Raw genomic sequence first — 22,265 nt, forward strand, 5'->3', positions numbered from 1 at the left:
TACAGGGAACCACCCCTTCTGGTGACTCAGATGAAGTAATTTAAGAAGCCAAATTTGCAGTTAGCTTTCAAAGGTTTAAAAATGAGTATGTCTCTGCTCTCCCACCCTTCTTGTTAGGTCCTAAAGCCACAGGCAGCCCCAGGCATGACTGGTGCTGCAGGTATGGAAGACTTCACTCACTAAAATTTCAAATAACATGAGCTGCTGGAGGACCAAGGGGCCTTCATTTATACAGTGCCAGTAATGGGAGCTTTACAGATGCTCTTGCTGGATACCAATCTGTATTTACAATTAGGTGTAGCTCCTTGAAAAGTATGTGCATTTTTCATTTGGCGAAGGTAAAAGTTGGTTTTACAGGAAAATAAATGACAAATTTGCAGTCAGAAACTTAGGGGAAATCAGCCTTACCAGAGGTCTGCACAGTGAGTGAAGGTCTGACATCACTGCCAAGAGCAAACCAGAGCTGGGACTGGCAGTGCCTGGTGCGTAGTCCTGAAAATCAGGCTGATGGGAAAGCTGCTTTCTGATCAGAGCCGCTCTCTTGCTCTCTTATCATTAAATGGAGTACATAAATGTAAGCAAGCAAGCATCAGGATTTTGAACATAAAGAACAAAAGGTTGAAACAGTGGGAACAGGTACAGCAAGTGGCAGAAAGCCCAGCACTTATGCCAGGAGACTGTTCCATAATCAAGTCTCTGAGCTCACTCGCTTAGAACAGCATGGGTGGCTCACCACCCTTGTAGCAAGCAGCTGGATTTGACTAACAACCAGTTTCTTAAAAAGATTCAAATGAGCTCCCGCTGCAGATTCTGACTGACAGAGGTCTGCTTTCAGCAGCACAGTTCTCCATATGGAAGGGGCCAAAGCAGTGACAAGGGGAAGTTTTGGGGATTAAAACATGTTGCAAGAATTACATTCCCCATTCAACTGGTCACAGGCTCACCAGTGGCTCTGTAACAAAGGGTGGGTTGCTGGGTTTAATTCAGTAGTGGCTCATAAGAGCAACCAGTTAGAGGATATGACTCCTTCTGACAGCCCCAAGAAGCCATCCAAGAACTTCAATGTGGGCCAACTCCTCCCTGCCCACATTGCAAACACCATTGTACAGTGGCAAGGGTGACGCTGGTGCAGGAGCACTGGGGCCCAATCTCCATCCTGTGCAGGTTATTTTTAGCTTCTAAAAGAAATTTGCATTGGCAAAGGTTCTAAAATACCTTTAGATCTGAGATAGAGCCTTACTGTAATATTTTAATCCAATTCTAAGAGATCACACAATTAAACAGATTTGAGCCAGGAGCCAAGTAATTTTCCAATACCTTCTTCTTTTGATCCCATTAAGTACTACCAGCTCTTCATGATTATGCACCAAGCTTGGGTGTGTAGTTTGTTTTTGTTGTTCCTGAAATGCACCCTTGCCCACCTCAGGATCTGCAGTTTTTCCAGCAGTAGCACAGAACCACTAGGTGGAAGCAAAACTTTCTGCAATCCAGGTGTGGGGAGAGTGTTGGATACTAAACTGACCGCTTCCTACCTCTGCACAGATCATGGAACTGGATGCCTATCAAAGATCTTCTGGCTTAAGAGCCAGAAAGACATTATCCCTTTGGTGGTTTTCATGCACTGCACTACAGTTTACCTAAAGCCACATATCCCTGCAGCAAAATCCAGGATTCTCCAGCATAGGAAGTTCAAGTATAAAGCAACTACACAGCAGAAACCAGAGAAGTTATTTGGGTCAGGTTTTCTCAACAAATAAACTCAGCAGTTCACATCTCCCCAGCTAAATCAGAACAAAATCAGTCAAGCTTTTAATCTATGTTTTAATGGAAAAGATCGATGCCTTAACTACAAAATATTTTTAAATACATAAATAAGTTACTGTAATAAAAAATAACTGTTTGAACTTCTGTCTTGCATAAATACCACATCTGCACTTAAACTCTGATGCTCTCTTCATGGAGCTTTGGTCTGCATAATATTTCTCACCTGACAGCTTAACTACAGCACTACTTTTGGAATTACTTCACTCTACAGTGAAGTAGGGGCCTGAATTAACTGCTTTTCATCCATTCTCTGCCCACTGCATAGAAACACTGTCTCTGCACAGCTGCTGAAGAAGAGGCTCTTAAGAAGAGGCTGTTCCCACACGCATTATCCTGAACAGTGTGTTGAAGTTGTTGCTTCTTATTGCATCCCGACAAGCACTGATCACTTGTGTCTTAGGTTTGCCAACTGCAAAGAGGAAAAAAAGGAAAGAATAGGAAAAAACCCTAGTTACAGAGTAAGAAACTTGTAAAAATACTTATTTGATCCAGTCTGAAAATTTAGGGGTTTCTTTCCAACACTTTTTAAACACATGATGAAACACCACGTTTTTTCTAGTACGTAAGTAAAATCCTTTCTTTAAAGAAGAATTGCCTGTAGCTCTGTTTTATGAGAGCTTGTTGGAAGGGGAATGCTACAAACATACAAAAAAGTACCTCCCTCCCCAAAGACCTACAGGACTAATAATGCAGATAAAACAGCCCTGCTTAAGTTGGTAATTGTTTTAAAGCAGAATTATAAATTAAGAATTGAAGTAATTCTAAAAGCATTTTAAAAGTAGTATGTTCAACAAAACTATCAATTTCTGCCTCGTTTAGAAATCCGGAAACTATTTCAAATTGTTCTAAAATTCTGATCCCAGATTATACTGGACACCCACAGTTGACTGTCACATGTAATTGGCTATGACTGAAGAATGAAAGATTATTTATACTGAGTTTCGGGCCAAAAAGCCTGAAGTCATTTAACTAACCCAGCTGACCTCTGGGACACATCTTATCTGCCTCACTGGGGTCTGAGACTCCCCATTCCTTTCAAAAACACAGACTTACCACGTAACCGCCCAGCCCTCTGGATTGCCTGATTCACAGCTTTCAGATTATTCAACAGCTCTGTGTGATTGTTGCAACGAATTTTGTACTGATTTATTAAATCTCTGTTCAGGTCATACAGCTCGCTGTACCGTGTCTTCATGTTTTTCCTGGGGAACAATCAGTCCAGTTATTTGCATCTCTGAGGACAAGGAAGTCATTCCCAGTTTGTCAATACAAAGGTACAGCAATACATTGTTGTGTTGGCTACCACAGTCACCTGCATGTCTGCCAGCTACAAGACAACAGACTTGTCTAGACATGTTGGTTATACTCATTATTTTACTAAAAAAACCTGAACAGTCTATTTTCGCAGTTACTTTATCCAGCAAGACAAAGTGGAGACACCACTTTCCCCAGTGAAAGTACCACTGCCCTGCAGTAGAGCTTGGGCCTCTTTACTGCTGCTCTTCAGAGTAAAGCTCAGCATTAGTAGAAAACAGCAAATCAGAGTGAAAACCTGACACCTAAAATTTCCTTCTTGGTGTTCTCAAAAGTTCACACACCACAGATAGCTATCCCTGCCTTCTTCCCTTAATATATCTTTTCTAACATATCTCAATATCTTGAGGTAGATTCACCTCACCTGCTATACACTAAGCCCCTACTCTTGCCTTCGCCTGACTGGTTTCCCACCTAAAGAACATGACAAGGTTCAAGAAGAGCTCATGGTAAGATCATCAATGGTACAATTATACATCAAAAATTGTAACTAGGCAACTCTTGTATCATGCCAATGTTTTTCTGTGCTCTTTTCTGCCTGAAAAGCAAAGACTGGCCATTCTAAACCCCAAACACACAAGCCAGGCAGCAATTGCTCACATGTCTCCCAGGAGCCGGGCATCCTCTGCCTGAACCAGCATGCTGCGGATGAGGTTGGAGTGTTCAGCCATGTCAGCAGTGAGCCTCTGATTCACTGCGTGGTGCTCATCCACCTGTCCAAGGTAAACAAGTCGTGAGCAAGGGTCCTTGGCACCCTGGGCACACAGAGTTCAGGCTAAACCTCAGCCCAATGCAATAGGAAGTAACATCCCAGCGTAACCAACCAGCATCCCTGACATTGTTCTTCCCCTCACCCCCCACTGCAGGAGCCATACCTTGGCCCCCAGAAAGGGTGAGCAGACTGAGATACACATCTCACATGCTGACCCAGATCCACAGCTCAGTCTCCCAGACAACACATTTACTTTATCCTAAACAACCAACTGATGGGGACCAAGGGCCTGTTCTACAGAACAAAAATAGACAGAAAGTTGAGGGTGCCCCACAGAATATACAGCAAGCCACTGTGGCCTGATTCCTACAACAAAGATAAAGCAGTTTAGAGATCCTCTCATAAAAAGCCCCCAGTGACTGCTTATCTGCTTACTTAGAAATGCCTGAAGCCTCCTCACCTTCACCAACACTTTCCGCAGCTCCTCAAAGTATGCAGGAAAATCTGCTTCCACCTGCAAATCTTCAATGGCCAGGAAAGAGGCCATTGATTGGATAATGTCACCAGCTAGATCAATATCATCTGTGTTGATGGAAATCTGTCAGAAAGGGAAAAAAGCACTTCAGCACTCTTCCATGCCAGAACATCTCCTGGAACTTCCCAGCAGTACTGCCTGTCCAACTGTTACCCAAGCTCAAACAAAGGGGCTTTTATTCAGGTTTGGGATAGGACAAGTGCAGAAGTTACAGGCAGCCTTTGTGCCTCACATTATGGCTCCCTGAAACCACTCTGTGAGGAAATAAATTCCCTCCCTCCTACAGATCTGCAGGCTAAGCAGTTTACTTCACTAACTGGCCATGGAATTTTACCCACTGACAGTAAACAGACACAGAAGTTTCCAAAAGCATGAGTACTTTGCCTATTCAGTCATTTTTCACTTTTACTGCCTCATACTGGGCAGGATGAGTATACTGGTTTCACTGGAGTATCATTAAAGGGCTGCTCCCCTTGTCCATGGAGGTACTCACCTCTCCACCAGGCTTGATTTTGATGCAGAGCTGACCTGCATTACGAAGGGAAGTGAAGCAAACCTGAAAGGGAGCGCTCTGAAACTCTGCATCCTCTGGCAGCAAGAAGCTCTGATTCAGCCACATAACAATCTTGCAAAAGTAAAATTAAGAGAATCAGCCATCCCTTGTGTGGAATGTGTCAGGAACCGCACAATGTCCCCGCACATGATGTGCACCAGAACACTCTGCTCAGGGTACCCCAGAAATATAATTTACTAAATTTCATCCCATAACCCCATGTCATGAACTTGTTAGAATGAGGACAGTTGAATCCTTGCACCAAAGCTGAATATTCCTAAAAAATCAAATCCAACAGAGACTGCTATGAAACTGAGCCACTACCTGAGCACTGTGCTGCCTTTTTCTTGTTCTCTGGTCATTTACAAAATTCAACACTCACTACAGGTCTCCTGCTATCAGCAGGCCCACAGCAAACAAGATAATATCTGAAACACCTTCTGATCTCAGGCCTTTAGTTCCTGCAGGAATTCCTGATGCTTGGAATGCCTCAACTGAGTCATCTTTTAAAGACAGAAAAAGCAGGGTTGAGTTGCAATACACAGATTCCAAAGGCCAGTAGTGCAGTTCACTACATAATTTTTCCTTTGCTATTAGAAATCTCAAGCTGACTGCAAATGCTCCACCTGTGTAAGACCTGAAACCAGGAAGAAGAGCAGAAACTCACCCTTTGTGGCCTCTCATTCGTGGTACAGTTAACAAAGCTCAGGGGCTCCGTGGCCGAGTCCGGGCTGCTCAGGGCATACATGGAAAAGCGGGGAAGCTGTCTTGTCAACTCAAATACGTGGAACTGTGTACTGGAAGCAATCCAATGGAAAAACAGAGTTACTAACATACCTGAGATTCACCTATTGCAATGGTTCCTGGTTCTTTTTTAGGTAGGGACTGAGATTCACAGTTTCCAGTTATACAATCAGCTGCTTACTGCTTCCCCAGAAGAAACACTGGAACTTGGAAATGCCGGGCTTATCGCATCATGAGGTTGTATGATTCCTCCCCATTGCTGTCATTTTCAATAATCCTTCCACTGAAGTATACTCTCTAGGCTAATACATTTACAATTTTACTATATGATTGGATATTTTCTTTACAAGTTCAGTGAAGTCTTATTAAAGGCAATAATAAAGGCAAATAGAGAAAACAGAAAGGGAATTCAGTCCCATACAGTCTTTCTGCAGTGGGTGGCTAGCTCTCAAAACATGCCTCCCTGTTCAGGGAAAGAATACTGCCTCCTCAGGCACCAACGGCTCTGGCAGATGTGAGCAGGAAAAAAGTTGTTTTCAAGGGTATATGAAGAGACATTTTATTTTCTATGGAGGGGTATTTCTACGGGAGACTGGAAAAATGTTGTCTTGAAATCAAGTATGTGCTACTTTCTATTTGCCCTGAAGCCAAATAGGTTCAGGGTTATTTTATAGCTTGAGAGACACAGCTGTGTCTCCAGGCTTGCTCAAGGCTCTCCATTCAGAGCAGTCACCACCCAGGGCCCAGCCCCCTAGGGATGACAGGATAGAGTCTCTGTATCTCTTGATTCCCTCCACACACCTACAGTAAGACATCTCCTGGACAAATGTGCATTCCTTCCCTAAAAGCAGAACCAGAACACTACAGATCACAGTGATTCCAGAGGATTTAGACTTTGTCTGAAAAAGAACTCAGTGCCACAGGTACATCAATGTTTTAAAGAAAGCATCCCAGCTCTCCTTTCAGTAACAGAGAGAAGTGGGGCACCCAGGAATTAACGGTGCACTCCCCATAGGATAAGCATGAAGCCACATTATTGCTGTTTCCTGGTCCCACAGTTCTGGAGACCAGCAGATACAACACCACTAAACTCACCTGTTCTGGTAACCCACAAAGGCTTTGATGTGCAAATCCACAGGGACATCTTTGGGTGGAGTAAGGGGAACACGAACACAGCCTGAGAGGTTCTGGAGACTGGGGTGGACCACATGGCTCTCTCCTTCAAATATGCCCTCAGCAAAGATCAGCACAGCACGGATGATTGTGTCTTAGCAATAGGAAGAAAAAGCAGTTCCTAAATTAAAAGCTGTCCTCTGGGAACAATTCACCACTATTTTCAGAATTAAGCATGGTGAACTCTTTACACCCCTCCTCTGAATTGTTAGAATATCCAGGTGACCAGGACTACCACATCTGGACTTTACTGCATCCTCAGCATGCCTGCTGCGAGGTGAATTTGCTGTCTTGGGGTAGATCCAGTTTTGCATGAAAAGCCAGCTGAGGTCCAGCTGCATTCATGCAACACCCTCACTAATGCAGCTGTGGGTTGCTGTTTACAGTCAACACAAGAAGTGCTGCAGGAATCACCAAGGCTGGTTTCATCCAAGTTAATTGCCTCAGAAAATAACACATAATAAGAAACAAATTCCACCAAACTCCTCTCCCCTAAGACCCATGTAAGGAACACAGCTTGATTCAAAACTCTGTGAAAGGAAAGAAACAACAAAAGGGATGTTACAGACAATAAAGGGGAGACATTCAAATCACCAGCTAAATATAACTAAAAATTTGCATGATTTTACATGAAGTAAATATCAATGGTTGCAGGTTACCACTCACCATTTGTGGTGGAAATACACAGCTCCACATGGGCAGACTGGCTGTCAGAGCCCAGATTAACTGACAGGGCTGTCTGGAGTTGGGTGTTTGCTGGAATCACACCTCTCTGCCCATCAGCTTCCTTCAACTGAGTGTTCAATTCAGCCTGTTGCAAAACACATACCATTCAGTATCAGAATTTCAAGATTTTCATTCAAAAAACCTAGAAAACATACACACAAGTCAGTTCTCTTCTTTCAGAAGAAGGCTGCATTACAGCAATTCCCAGACACTTCCAACTAGCTATGAGTGGTGGCTGGATTAGGCATGAAGCTGTGGACAGTTGGGCTACAAAGTGTTTGAGTGCCTTACCATGGATGGACCTCAGCTGTGTCACGGAGGTCATTTGCTGTTCAAATATAAGTTTGCTCTTTCCTCAGACTATTTTTTGAAATGTTCGCCATCAAGCCACAAGTGCAATTCCTACATCCTGGCAGTGCTCCCAGCCCTCACCCAGTGACATGATCCTCTCACACAATCCCCTTTGACTCCCAAGATGCATTGAAAATTACACTTTGCAGTCATAAGCCAAAGCACAAGGCTGAAGGGAATCCAGCTCCAAACACAACTGCTCTGGCAAGAGGAAGGAGCAAAGAAAGCATTATTAAAATACAAAAAGCAAGTTCTGAACTTGCACAAGGAGCAAGCCAAATGCAGAGGCAGGAACCCCCAGCAGACAATCTCACTGCACCCTGACAAGCTACAGCTCTGACTTGTCTGGACTGCCCCACAGCCGCCTCCCAGGTTACTCCGGATTTATACCAACAGGAAAGTGTGTTTTGGCCCTACACATTATTTAAACAGTACCTTTGCATTTTCCTCATAATTTTTCAATTCCAGCAGCAGATTTTGTTTCTTTTGACTAAGTTCTCGGATAAGATCCTGCTCAGCACTTGTATCCATTAGGTTCCCTTTCATGTCCTCACCTCCTGGCAGATAGCCTCGGACTGTACAGAAACAAAACAGCCTATTTCAGCAAAGACTTCCAACAGCCTCCCCAGAACTTCAGTTTCTGTGACATGACTCTCTTGTACCACTTCTGCAGCAGATACTAGTTCTGGTCTTCAGCTAGTACTATCCAGCTGAAAACCTGAGCATTGATTTACACCCACAGAGGCTCTCACTTTCTTGGTGACTGGGGCAAGAGAACTGCACAAGAAAAAAAAGAAAAAAAAGAAAAAAAAAAAGAAAAAAAAAGAAAAAAAAAAGAAGAAAAAAGAAAAAAAAGAAAAAAAAAAGAAGAAAAAAGAAAAAAAAGAAAAAAAAGAAAAAAAAGAAAAAAAGAAAAAAAAGAAAAAAAAGAAAAAAAAGAAAAAAAAGAAAAAAAAGAAAAAAAGAAAAAAAGAAAAAAAGAAAAAAAAGAAAAAAGAAAAAAAAGAAAAAAAAAAAAAGAAAAAAAAGAAAAAAAAGAAAAAAAAGAAAAAAAGAAAAAAGAAAAAAAGAAAAAAAGAAAAAAGAAAAAAAGAAAAAAAGAAAAAAAGAAAAAAAGAAAAAAGAAAAAAGAAAAAAAGAAAAAAAGAAAAAAAGAAAAAAAGAAAAAAAGAAAAAAAGAAAAAAAGAAAAAAAGAAAAAAAGAAAAAAAGAAAAAAAGAAAAAAGAAAAAAAGAAAAAAGAAAGAAAAAAAGGAAAAAATGTGGATTTCCAACCTGTCTTTAAGCTTTACTCACCTGACCACACAAGTGCAACACCCAGTCCTTTTGCAAGAGGATTCCCACTGCAACCATTCTTTCAGGCGCTCAGGCAAGCTTACAATTATGCAAAATTAATAAAATGTGTACCTGGATTTCTAGAGCTGGTCAGAGGAGTTGTTGCTGTCTAGAAGTGACTGTAAGTCACTGTTAATCAGCCAGTAAACAAGATTTACCCACATCAGTTTTTCCCCAAATCAAGGGATACTTCACTTCAAGGGGTAAGATTTGTTTCCCAGTAGCCCAGTGGAGCACAGAGTTATGGAAATACCTCTAACTGTCTGTGGAGACAGAGCACCTGAACAGGTGATGAGACAACTTCCATTTTGCTCTAAGGCTGTGTGCTCTGATTGCAGCTGACAATGAAAGCCAGGGACAAAAATCTTTTACCTGGGAAGAATATGCTGCCTGATTGCATGACTGCTGCCCTGTAAAAAGTTGCATGGAACTTGAAATCATCCAGCTTGCACACTATCCTCCGATGAAAGGACCCACTTTATTATTTCTGAGTGAGTAATTCATTTAAAATGACACAGAATGCAACACAGAACACCTCATGTGAAAGGATGCTGGTCCCAAATAGAACTCTAATAACATTGTCTATATTACCCCAGCCACACTAATTACTAAGGCCTAAAGGGATCCCCATCGTGCCAAGGCTTGTTTACAATGGACCCACCAGAAAAGGATGATTGCATTCAAGGATACCAACCTACAGAGCTCTGCTAGGACAAGGTTCTCCAGAACTGCTTACAATGCTCCCCTTCTGTAAGCTTGGGAAAAAGCTTTATAAGCTGAAGCCCAAGTGCAGCAAATCCCCACAGCCTGTGATTAACACAGACAGCAAAACACACTGCTATTTAACAAGGACAGGCTTTTGTTTCAAATGGGTTGTGCCAGACCTGCTTGTCTCAGGCCGCTGACGCCAAGGAGTCGGATAATCACACCAGTGTCTTTCCTGGAGCCATCCCTGTAAATTCATACTGAGCTTATTTAAATAATCTGTGATCATATTTGTTTCCACTCACAATAACCAGGTCTGACTTCTTGAATGCATGGTGGGATAAATCCACCACTTCTCCAATCTCAGGATAGCATTTTCCAGGAAACAAAGCACTGTTAACATCTAAAATTTCTAATATAAAAACTCTTCATCTGCAGAAGAAAACCAAAACACACACGCCCTTAGTTCTTTAAACACCTTTACCTAGTGAAAAGCAGCCAAAGAACTAAAACACAGGAAAAAAAGATTTCCTATACATTCATCTATTATAACGTAGCCTGAAGAACCAGAGTCTGTACTGAATATCATTATCTTTGCATTAGGATGGGGTTTCTTCCATTAGACAAATGAATTCTGATGGTTTCTTGGATCATAATGAAACACATGCTGATTTTCACAGAGAAGGCAATATTCAAAATCCTGTTTGCAGATAGTGTAACTCAAAATTCCCTTAACTGCACATAAAGCAAAGGGAATTTGGCACACAAAATGTTGGAACCAAAACAATGTTTACCTAATATGAGATGATGTGATGTGCCTGATATTACTGTATATTACATTAATATCCTGAACAATGCTTTTACCTTCACCATCAATTGAGCAGCAGATTAACTGGGTGCTCCCATCCATTCTGTAATCCCCCTCCACCAGTCCTGCAATCGAGGAAGCGAAGTTGTCCTTAAAGATGACCTCCCCAGTCCGGTCACTGCGTGCATCAACCTGGAACAACAAAAAGTTCTAAGTCTCAGCATGAAGAGAAAAGCCAACTACAAAACACATGTCAATCCACAGTTTGAGCTGTTAACTGAAAGCCAGCTCTGCTCACAGAACTGCAGGTAAAGTTGCAGCTCTGCTCATCCAAACATCAGACATGACAAAAAATACTACCAAGAAATGACCTCTAGGTAGGCTCTAGAAGGAGCTAGAAGGAATTTCTCTTCTGAGATGCTTCCCTAAATTACAAAACTAAAAAAGGAAGGAAATAAAAGGGACTGCAAGTCTGCCCTGGAAAGTTTATGCACATATGATGCAGCAATGATGGGACTAAACCAGAAATAACCTTAAATGCAGTGCTTACAACCTCTCCTCTTAGCTGGAGCCCTTGCGTGGGGAATTATTTTTATACACAAATACCACAACCTTCAATTATCTTTCATTGGATAAGAAGGGTGAGGTGGGCTCAGTTCCATGCACCGTGAATTTTCCAAAGCACAGGTCACAGCATTACTCTTTCTAGGAGCTATGGACTGTTTCAGACCAACAAGTAGGGTAGAGACTGCCAGTGGAAAAGAACAGGAGTAAAGCAAGGACAGGTTCCCTCTCTAACAATGTTACACATCTAATCCAACTTAAGTTACAACACATCTGGGCTCCAGACTGTCAGCTTGATATGAAGCTCTTAAAGTGCCGCAGGCTAATGAGAGTAATAAGAGGTGTGAAGAAAAAAGCACAGCTTTACAGAAAAACCTGGCAAGCTGCATCCAGGAGAGATGTGGCAGTTAAAACAGTCATTTCTGGCAAAGGGGAATACCAAGGAACAGGCTTAAAAGACTGAGCTGTATAGAACGCCTTTACATAAAATGAAATAACGCTTGATTAATCCTGCCACAGTCAAGACTGACGCTGCTCTCCTGTTACATAACTGCTTTGTCTTCCCTGTAGTTTGGGAACAGCCAGGAAACACTGCAGAGGATTATTAGCGTGTCCTCAAGACACACCTGAATAGAGACACCCAAGAGCAGCATATGATCTCTGCTGCCATGGAAACAACTTGCCACACCTTAGCAATTGACTCAGCTAAGCAGGGGAAGCAGTTTTTCTCTGATCATGCACTTGGCACAGGACTCACCAGCTAAACTAGGTTTATTGCAACAGATCTGCAGCGCTCAGGTTTCTCAGTCTTTTTCATTTTTTGGCTGTTGTTCTTCGGATAACTTACCAGCCTTGTTCAAACACAGCCCCATAACTACAGCTCCTCATTTTCCCCCTGTATAAACTCACCTTCCCATTAGACCAGCCAGTGATCAACTCACACACTCCATCAGAGTTCAGGTCAAACGCATGTATGCTCATGGCTTGGTTTTTTGACTGAGGACAGAAAAGAGAGAACAAATTAAGCTTGGGTATGTTTTCTAAACTGCACATGCTTGGCACATGCAAAACACTGGACTACAAGACTACAGAGAGTACAGAAAGAAATACAACTATTTCTCTGAACAGTAAGTTTGAGCATTACTATTTCTAAGGTCACACACACATGTGACACCTTAGCCCTTGCACTACTAATCTAGTACAGTGCTTTCAAAGGACCTGATCATTACTTTGAATACATTTCCATCCAAGCAAATGATTAGAACTCACAAAAACAAAGTGTAAAAAACAAAATCCTCTAGGAAAAAAAAAATCAGGGCTTCAACGCTGTCATAAAATGGGACCACTGAGGACAGCCATGAGCCTCTTCCTGCCACCTCTTGACGAATCTTCTTATTACTATTAAATATACTACTCTGTGTTATATTAAAATGAGCATCAGGAAAGGATCTTGCCAAACTGGTTTGCTGAAGCAGGAAATTGCTATTGATGAGAAAAATTAACCTTGAACACAGACAATGCAAGATTTCAGTCTCTGAAAAACAGTTTATTGATCCAACCAGAGGATCTCCTAACATGAACTCCAATGTCTCTGTTGTTAAGCTGAAGAATCCCTAGTTGTATGGCTGTACCCCTGTGGTTTAAACCACAACCAACAGCCCAAAAGTACTGCAGGAACTGACCTGGTATTTTATACGAACCTATAAAAACAGGTACATTTTGTAAGAACAAAATTACATTCAATTCTCTGCTCAGCAAAGTTCACTTAAGGGTAACATCAGAATGACCTGAAATTAGATACCAAGTCTGCTGGGAGCCTTCAAGCTTCCAGCAATGATACTCCAACAATGGACTAACCTTAATCCTCCAGTACCGTGCTGTCTTGTTATAAACTCCGACGGTGCCATTAGCAAGAGCGTAGCCAAAGCGACTGCCATACATGGGGCTAAGTGCAGTGACAGTCTGGGGGGGAAAGGAGGGACAGAGAGGATACAGGACTGAAAACTTGTGCAACTTCGAGTAACAGGGAACAGGCTATAGATCTATCATATGAAGCCTACAGTTCTTCAATGGTAAGTAAGTCTGTTGTAGGAAGCATTGAATACTGAAGTAACTACTTCTAAGAATCAGTCTGAAATCACTGAAGGCCTTGTAGGATTTCCTCACACAAGCTGTATTGCCAGTGTTAGGACACACTTCAGCAAGGATTGCAGAACTGCCCTCAAACTGTGTACTTCGACCAACTATTTCCTACCACAGGCAGCAAAACAACTGCTCATAGGATTCCTGTGGTCATCAGTGCTAACACACTATCATTGAGAAACTACACACAACATTCCTTAAGCTTAAGGAGCTGATGATGCCAAAGGTTCAACTTGGCTGGGTTGGGAGAGCCCTGGAGATATTACTGGAAGAAAAATCTTTGCCCAGTACTAGTAAGATAAAGATTAAAAACTCCCACAGTTGGACTTCTTTGGAACACAACTGGAACACCAAGCTAGGTGTCCTACCTGAATAAGCTCTGGGGAAAGACCTGAGAGTTGTAACTTGGCCTGTTTCTCACTCCTTTTAAGACCCATTCCTCATCGAGGTTCTCATTGGAAATGCAGGTTTTTCCACGTACTGAGACTAGAGATTTTAATGTCAGGAGGAACAATTGCAATCATCTGTCTGGCCTTCTGTACAACGTAGCACAGGAGACTTCCTTCAATTAAATTCTTCCCCAACTTATTTAAACTCATCTGACTGTGGTCCTTGGATGTTTTTACCATAAAACTTTGTTTCCAAACCCTTTATCCTTTCCTCTCACAATCTTCTGCAGAGTCTTTCCTAAGTATCAAACTAAATTACGAGCACCCAGTAAGGACAGAAGACCACAGCAACAGTCAGAAACTCAAATGTAATGATACTACCTAAATTTATACCTGATTATGTGATTAACAAGAATCACAACAGCCTACAGCTTCAGTTTCACTAGAGTAAGTGATTAAATACAGAAAATGAAAACTATCCAAGACTTCCACACCAAACATAATGTATAAAGACATTGTTCCCTGAATTTACCTTTCAAAAAAGAAAGGTTTAGGTTCAGCTGTGTCCTTTTATATCAGAACAGTAGAATTGTAACAGGCCTCCTATGACTGCAGGTGTGAATTTAAAACAATTCTACTGAGGATTTGGAAATAAATCACACTTGAGAGTGACGGACCTTTCTTTTAACTAGAAATATCTACGTGACCAGACTGACTACTGCACAGAGAGCAGAACATATTACAGGTCCAGTTCTAATTGTAGTGATAGCAACAGCCTCCTTTTCCAGAACAGTGCCTGGATTTGTCTTTTATAGCTCTTCATAAGTGGTTTATTAGCAAAGCCTTTTAGCCCTATCCTGGGCAGCAGGGAGACCTCAGATCATTAAGGACAAAGGTCTGTGGCCTTACTCTGCCTTGGGTCTAGAAGGGCCATGACAAGACTGAGAACACTTCTAAAAGCAGTGATAACGGTATTTTACTCCTTTCCAAGAAACCATAATCAGTGGGGATCTTCTCTCAATTCTTAAGCTAAACAGCAACTCCTACACATTTTATTTACCCCTCTGTAAACCTTTCAGTCCCATACCTTACTTTAGTCACCACAGCTCTTTTTATATAACTAGTGTGTAACTCCAATTGCAATATAAACTTCCAGTTTTGCCTGGGCATCCCCCTTCCACCATGCCATGCACTGTCTGGATATACACACAGGGACAAGTTACATCATTATGATTGCATCAAAAACATTTGAGGAAAACTGTAGAAGACATCCTTTTACTCAGAAGGACACTAAGAGCTTCCATCACAATCCAGCAACCTTAATCACCCTTGCACAGGGTCCTGACTGTCAGCCAAGAATAGTCACTTTTCTTAATGGGGTGAAAGGTTTGTAAATAAACAAAGCAAAAAGCCCCCTGCATAATGAAAGATATTATTAAACTCGAACTTTTGCTGTTCTAGCAGAATAGATAGTGTGCCAAATAGTTAAGTAACTACTTAACTACACAGTAAATCTGAACCAGAGAAGCTTTGGAGTACACAACACTTTCAGCTCTGTCAGCAACTATAATAAACATTAGCCAGAAATAATTTACCTCAGTCTCTGACATTTCTGCCACAATTTCATCTTCTTTAAACACACGGATGTCAAAATCTTCAGAGCCAACAAGAAGCTGAAAAAAAATAGTGCTCCTTAAAAATAATTATTCAACCTAAGGAAGCAAGCGCCAGGATCCAGAGGAAAAATTAATATTTCAAGTCCAGCAATGAAGAGGCTTCAACAGATCTATGAAATGTTGCCAGTGTTGTACTGAAGATCCCTTATTAAGCAAACAAACACACACAAAATCCCCCAAAACAAACAAAAACCAATGAACCCAAGAATCGACCATCTCTGCTCCTCCAACTTAAGTGGTGGCTGCCACTACTGCAAAGTAGGAGCAAAATGGGCTTTATCTTGATATAAAGCACTGGATTGGGTCTTCTGCCTCCTCATTCCTTAATGTTTCCCACATTTTAATTCTTTTCCTGTTTCCTAGCATTCTTTTCCTGTTTCCTAGAAGGCATTAACTGAAAAGGAGCCCAGTGGAAAAGCTCGTACTGAAGAAGGTGACAATGCTCAGGTTCTCTTTTGCAAATTGAGAAACCAAGGAGCAGATCTGCTCAGTCCATAAAGTCATTCATCAAATCAATGACAAACAGAATTATAAATCAAAGTCTAAACCTGGTAGTACTTTTTCTCCACTGGAACCCATGAGCCTTTCATCTTTACTTGACAAAAGAGATACAAATCCGTAACAAAGTTGGATTTTTAAAAAGATTAGAGGCTTTTTTACTTCCCAAGTAAAAATGCTTCAGATTATGTCAACCTAAATCACACCAAGTTAAGTCTACTGCAGCTATTTAAATAATTTACAACAATTTACATATTTAAGAAACACAGATTTCTTGACCAAGTTGAAACCACCAGAAAAAGGCAACCAGCTAAAAGCACACAATCTTGAAACAATTACTGGTGATGCTGTTATTTTCCCAAGGTGCATAGATTTTTTTCATTTTTTTGATTTACCACATCCACCTCAGTGACTTTCATTCCACTGGACAGAAATTTGAAAGAGCAAGTTGAAGTTCAGCCCCACAAGTCTTTTGCAAGATGGGAGAAAGTAACCTTCATCAATCTAAAAATCCTGAGGAAGGCAGTGACAAGTTAGTTCTGTTAGCTACTAAAAGGATATTCATGTAGTTTTAGAATCAGTCTATTTTAAATGTAAACATTTTTTTACAAGGGCAGAAAGAACAGAAATTAAGCTAGCACAGTCATTTACCAGGTAAGACACAAAGTGATAATTTAGGAAGCTGCTTCTGTGCATTTTCTCAGAACTTCAGTTTTAAACCAGAGGCAGTTTCACAAAAGCCACAAATAAAAGTAAATAAATAAGTAAAAACTCTTTAAAATCACCTAGATAATTAAGATCAAAAAGAACTCTAAAAAATTTCAGTAAACGCATGTTGGGGTAACTGGTCCAACAAGTTAGTTGGATATTGCATCCAGCTCTACTCAGCTCAGAGTAGCACCACATTACACCAACTGCCGAGAATGAACCTTGATCAAGCAGAAAAATATAGCAAAACCCACTGAAAAGCACAAGAGTAAACCATTTACAATTAGTGCCATAAATCACTTCCCTGTTTTCTGAATCCTTGTACACTATCTCCACTCTCTATGAACGCCTCTCAGCACATTAAAAAAATACAAAGAGGAGCTGTGCAGAAATCGTTTCACTTCCTGAAGATCCCAATGATGCAGTGTCGGTATCAGTTTTGTGATTATAAAAAACACGTGAAAAGTGTTGAGGCCATTTACACATCACTATTACATAGCCCAATTCGATATTCCAAACAAGGATTTTTCAGGAACTAAACCAAGAAGCTTAAGTAATTATGCTTAAAGTTCTACGACAGATGACAAAAGTAAGTATTTTTAGCATAATGATTTAACTTCATATCGATTTGCATCTGATGTACACTATGCATCTTCTTAAAGATTCATATTTAGAAGCACAATTGTTCCTCTGGGATGAAGGAGCATTTCCAAAAGAGAATGCCATACAAATTCAATTTCACCCATCTCTTGCAACCTGCATGATCAGAATGGCAGCTATTTCCTATTGTTTGTCTCACATCATATTAGCAAGATGTCTGTTACAAGTTACTGTCATTTTAAATCAGCAAAGCAAAGACTATTTCATTTCCCCACTCACTATTCAGAAACAGGAGGGCTGGATGTGAAGACAGATTTCTTGATTTTACCAAGTGTAAGTGAAGCTTTTCAAAAGGACAGCTTTTTAAAAGTTCACTTTTACATATAAGATGCTTGCAAGTTGTTCCTCTGAAATTTAAGAGTTTATAACTATATTCAAGAAATACCTCTAAAATAGATGCCTTGCCAGGTGATGACCACAGGCATTTCATTGTGGTGTTACTGGTGTAAAGAAAAATGAGAAACTTTAACTGGTAATATAAGTCAGTTGTATTTGATAACCGAAGGGGGTTTTTTTATCATCTCACTTACAAGACCACAAGAACAGCTGAATTTGTGTGTAAGTGGTTACAAACCTCAGCTTTCCCATCACCATCAAAGTCACACAGTGCTAAGGAACGAACGTTGTCTCCAGTAACCTGCAAAGAGAAGGACAGTACTCAGTGATGGTCACAGCTGTCAGAAGCTGAATTATTTTTATTATCTCAACTGCAACAGAACAATTGACACAATCAGTGTTCAAGCAACTTCTGAGTGCACTGAATACATGGCCAAAACACAATTTAAGGCCTGAGATAAACTAAGAACAATCAACAACTAAATTAATACTTATAATATTAAAAAAAAAAAAATCAAGATGAATTACTGCCATTGAAAGAATCTTCTAATAACATCAAAACTATTGTGCCTGGCCTTACCGTCCAAAAACGGTCATTTCCTTCATAATCAAAGCCCTGCAGGGCACAGTTTCCACCAATAATAGCAAGTGGAGGTGAAATATCTCCCAGCTTTCCAAGAACTATCGCATTGGCTCCATCTGAAACCTACAGAGAAGCATTAAAGGAAAAAGAAACAGCAGACAATCATACATCAGAGCACACAAATCAAGAAGAGAGCTTCCAACATTATCACTGTCAGTTTAGATGAGCTCTGAATGCCTACTATTTTTTTTCAATTTGGTCTTGCTAGGTGATGTGACATATGAATGCGATGTATACCTGTATGTGTGAGAATAAATTTTCATATATTAATTTTGAAATACTGCAGATATTCTAGAGACAAAATGTTCTGAATACAGTAATGGAAATAATACATAGCACAGACAATTGACAAAGTAATGTAAAAACTACAATCTTTACAATTAAAAGCAACAGAAAATGATGGAGATAGTAAAAAAAGCAGACAGTTACATCAACTTGCCTCTCTGTAAAACAAATCCGAGTTGTTATACACATCATAAGCCAGTAAATTAGTCTGTGTTCCAACCAGAAGACAATCATAACCCAGCTGAGGGTTCAGCACCCCTGAAGTCAGACAAGTGATCCCTTGATTAATGTTCAGAAGAGAGATGTCTGAATCTTGGTTACTTTGCACCATTCGGTTTGTGTTTGTTCTCTGTCCTCGGGCATGAGGATTGTGAATAAAAACCTGGAGAAACCAAGACATAAATATTAATACAACACATGTATCTGTTTGTATACAAACACTAAAGACTATTGTTTGGATAATAACTGCAATGGGGAAGAAGGCATTCACTCAACCTAAACAAGGATAAAAGACTGGGGGTTACTGACAATAGTATTTCTCACAGCTATTCTTTAAACTATACTAGAAAAAGGGAAATGGCAGGAAAAACAGTGCTCTAGCCAGTGGAGTTGCAACACCATTGTTTTGTTGGTTTCTGAAAATGACAACTGATAACTCTTCAGAGTAAGGCAAAAACAGGAAACCAAAGGAGCAACAACAAACTAAAAAATTACCTCCAGCTGGTAGCAGTGTTTGCAAAACACCCCAACCATTCAGGACAATTTACCTGGTACATATCTGTAACCTCCATCTGTAGGTGAACGTGGTTAATTTAAAAAGGAAGAATAATAAATATGGTTTCACTCTCACTGACCAATGCTCTTTAATTGTTTGGAGCCAAGTAAGAGGATCACAGGCTCAACAGTTTGCTTTCTGGCTGTGCAGTCTGTCCCTCGGACAAGCCCTTGTTCTATGCTGTTCCTAAAGGCACCAAATAAAATGAATAATGCTGGGAAACATCACAGATGAACCCCGTTTGTATTTACAGCCTAAGTGCCTCTGTGGGTTTATGCTTCAATCTATGCTTTATTAGTCGGGTTGTACTAAACTCTGTTTTGTTTACGTTTCTAACTCAATCATAACACACAGGATGCTCTCTGTTTCCGTCAGGCTGTTGGTGCATCACTCACAGAAACCTCAGTCCCGTTATCAGCACGGAGCTTGGTCTGTAACAGTGCCAAGTCTCACTGCTCTGAGAACTGCATGATAAAACCCACGGCTTCAAAAAGTCCCGTTGTCTGCTAGAAAACGTGAAAGTTTCCTTGGCGACTTGGGTTTGTAAAGTGGTTCCGGCTGGAAGAAGTCACAGAAGTCCCCTAGTCCAACCTCCTGTTCCAACAGGGTCCCCTAGAGCGTGTTACTCCAGATTGTGTCCAGACAGCTTTTGAATATCCCTAGGGCTGAAGACTCCACAGCCTCTCTGGGCACCTCTGCCACTGCTCAGCCTCGTCACCTGCTATTAATGTTTGTAAGCTCCCTGCTGCCGCAGAGCGAGGCTTCGAGCATCGCGTCCCCGCAAGCAGCTCGGGGGCCTGCCGGGGGCAAGGGACATAAGCCTCCAGCTCCGAGCTCTGCTCAGCCCTGGCGCAGGGGAGCTGGCGGGGGTTGGCGGGGGTTAGCGCGGCTTCCGCGGCGGCCGCCCGGGCTGCTCGGCCGGGCCAAGCCGCGCCGCAGCCGCCGAGGCTACTCCTGCCCCGTTACCTTGCCCGCCTGCGTGGCGGCCGCCAGGCAGGGGTGCGTCCCGTCGTACCGGCCCAGCGCCACCATACGGGGCAGGATCTTATGGTTGAGCTTCAGCGTAAACACCGGCACCAACATGATGGGCGAGAGGCCGCGGGGCGGGGCACGCCGGGGAGGGCCGGACCGGGCCGGGCCTCGGGGGCCACCGCCGGACGCGGATCCGCCGGCACCGGCACCGCCCGCGCGCACGCGCAGCAGCTGCGTCAGCGGGAGGGGCGCGGCCCGAGGGGCGGCCGCGGGGGGGCGCTGTGGGGCCGGCGTGGGGGGGCCCTGTGGGCTGAGGGGGGGGAATGGGGGGGAACCGGGGGCAATGGGGGAGATGGGACTGGGGGAGCGGGGCAGAGGGACTGGGGGCAATGGGGGAGATGGGACTGGGGTAGCGGGGCAGAGGGACTGGGGGCAATGGGGGAGATGGGACTGGGGTAGCGGGGCAGAGGGACTGGGGGCAATGGGGGAGATGGGACTGGGGTAGCGGGGCAGAGGGACTGGGGGCAATGGGGGAGATGGGACTGGGGGAGCAGGGCAGAGGGACTGGGGGCAATGGGGGAGATGGGACTGGGGTAGCGGGGCAGAGGGACTGGGGGCAATGGGGGAGATGGGACTGGGGTAGCGGGGCAGAGGGACTGGAGGAGCAGTTGGCAGAGCTGGGAGGCAGCTGGGGGAGATGGGGTGGGATGGGGGGCAGTTGCAAAGGTCAGGGGATCGGGGGGGTCAACTGAAGTGTAGGATTACAGGAGGTGGGGGTCACTCACAGAGGTCAGGGGAGGCGAGGGAGGAGCAACTGGAGATATTAGGGTGCACCTTAGAGAGCTGGGGTGTGGGATTAGGGGGCCAGGAAGGGAAATGCAGAAGTCAGAGCTGAGAGGTAGTTTGGGAAGCTGGGGGCGGTTAGGGGAGCTGGAGGCCAGTTGGAGGTGTGGGTCTAGGGGAGGCATTTGCAGAGGTCAGGAAAACTGGGGGAGCAACTGGAGGTACTGGGGGGCAGCTAGGGGCAGGAGGTTAGAGGCAATTGCCCCCCTGGGCAGCCACAGTGGCCCCCAACACCCACATTGCCATCTCAGTCCCAGCTTCTCTGCACGGTCAGCACCCAGCTGGGGCCAAGGACTGTCCCTTCTCTGTCCCCAGTGCCCTTGCCTCACCCTTTGCTGCCTGCCGGCTGCCACACACATCCTTACTCACACCTTGCTAGGAGTATCTTCAAGTGAGAGATCTCCAAGCCAATAAAACCTAACCCAGAGTCACAATGTCCTGTGAAGGCAAAAGCACAGCCTCAGAACATCATTACTGCTGCTTTGTGGGATTATGCACTGTATCCTACAGAATCCAGCCGTTGGTGCACTGGGAGTAGGTTGGAGATGGAGGGAACAGAGGCCAAACCCCCACAGAGCCACAGTGTAAACACTGATACTGGTCTCCATCCCAGTTTGGATTTTGGTATACAGATCCTCGTGGGTCTCCCTGCCCAGACACAGGCTGGATAGGGAAACCCTGGCTCAAGGTCATACTTCAGAAATTATTAAAATATTTTAGGTCTAAGATATATTTTAACATGGTAACCCTCATGGGTGCTGCAAATAGACGGTGCTCTCTGACAGTGCCTGAATCCATCACCTGCACTGGGACACTATCACCCCCAAACCAGCAAGAAGCAGATTTGGAAGAGGATGCACTGGAAAAACAGCTCTTTCTTTCCTGTAAAGGCCACTGTTTTGAGGCACAGATTCATTAATTTCTAGGAGAGCTGGCAGACACGTCCCAGTTGGCATTTCCTTGTGCGTTGGCTGTGCCCTGGCCGGCAGCGGCGT

General features: G+C 42.9%; 1 protein-coding gene across 1 annotated transcript; it reads right to left on the reverse strand.

Annotated features, from left to right (window-relative positions):
- Positions 1–1,832: 1,832 nt before the first annotated feature.
- BBS2 (Bardet-Biedl syndrome 2) lies at positions 1,833–20,619 on the reverse strand. Its single transcript, XM_082289958.1, has 17 exons — positions 20,422–20,619; positions 18,835–19,062; positions 18,333–18,458; positions 17,991–18,053; positions 15,470–15,547; positions 13,201–13,305; positions 12,253–12,339; positions 10,836–10,971; positions 8,368–8,507; positions 7,522–7,666; positions 6,778–6,949; positions 5,606–5,735; positions 4,879–5,010; positions 4,311–4,448; positions 3,739–3,851; positions 2,878–3,026; positions 1,833–2,233 (listed from the first exon to the last, which is right to left on the reverse strand). The coding sequence occupies exons 1-17, from the start codon at positions 20,536–20,538 to the stop codon at positions 2,127–2,129; spliced, it is 2,166 nt and encodes a 721-aa protein (XP_082146084.1). The 5' UTR covers positions 20,539–20,619; the 3' UTR covers positions 1,833–2,126.
- Between the last annotated feature and the right edge of the window lie 1,646 nt (positions 20,620–22,265).

This window comes from Coloeus monedula (assembly GCF_965178545.1).
Source record: "Coloeus monedula genome assembly, chromosome: 13".
Taxonomy (NCBI): domain Eukaryota; kingdom Metazoa; phylum Chordata; class Aves; order Passeriformes; family Corvidae; genus Coloeus; species Coloeus monedula.

Coding starts and splice junctions, on each gene's coding strand:
- BBS2 (XM_082289958.1), bottom strand. CDS start 20,538: ATGTTGGTGCCGGTGTTTACGCTGAAGCTCAACCATAAGATCCTGCCC. Junction 3,852..4,310: donor TGCGGAAAGTGTTGGTGAAG/GTGAGGAGGCTT, acceptor TACCTTGGACAG/GTGGATGAGCACCACGCAGT. Junction 3,027..3,738: donor GCCCGGCTCCTGGGAGACAT/GTGAGCAATTGC, acceptor ATTGTTCCCCAG/GAAAAACATGAAGACACGGT.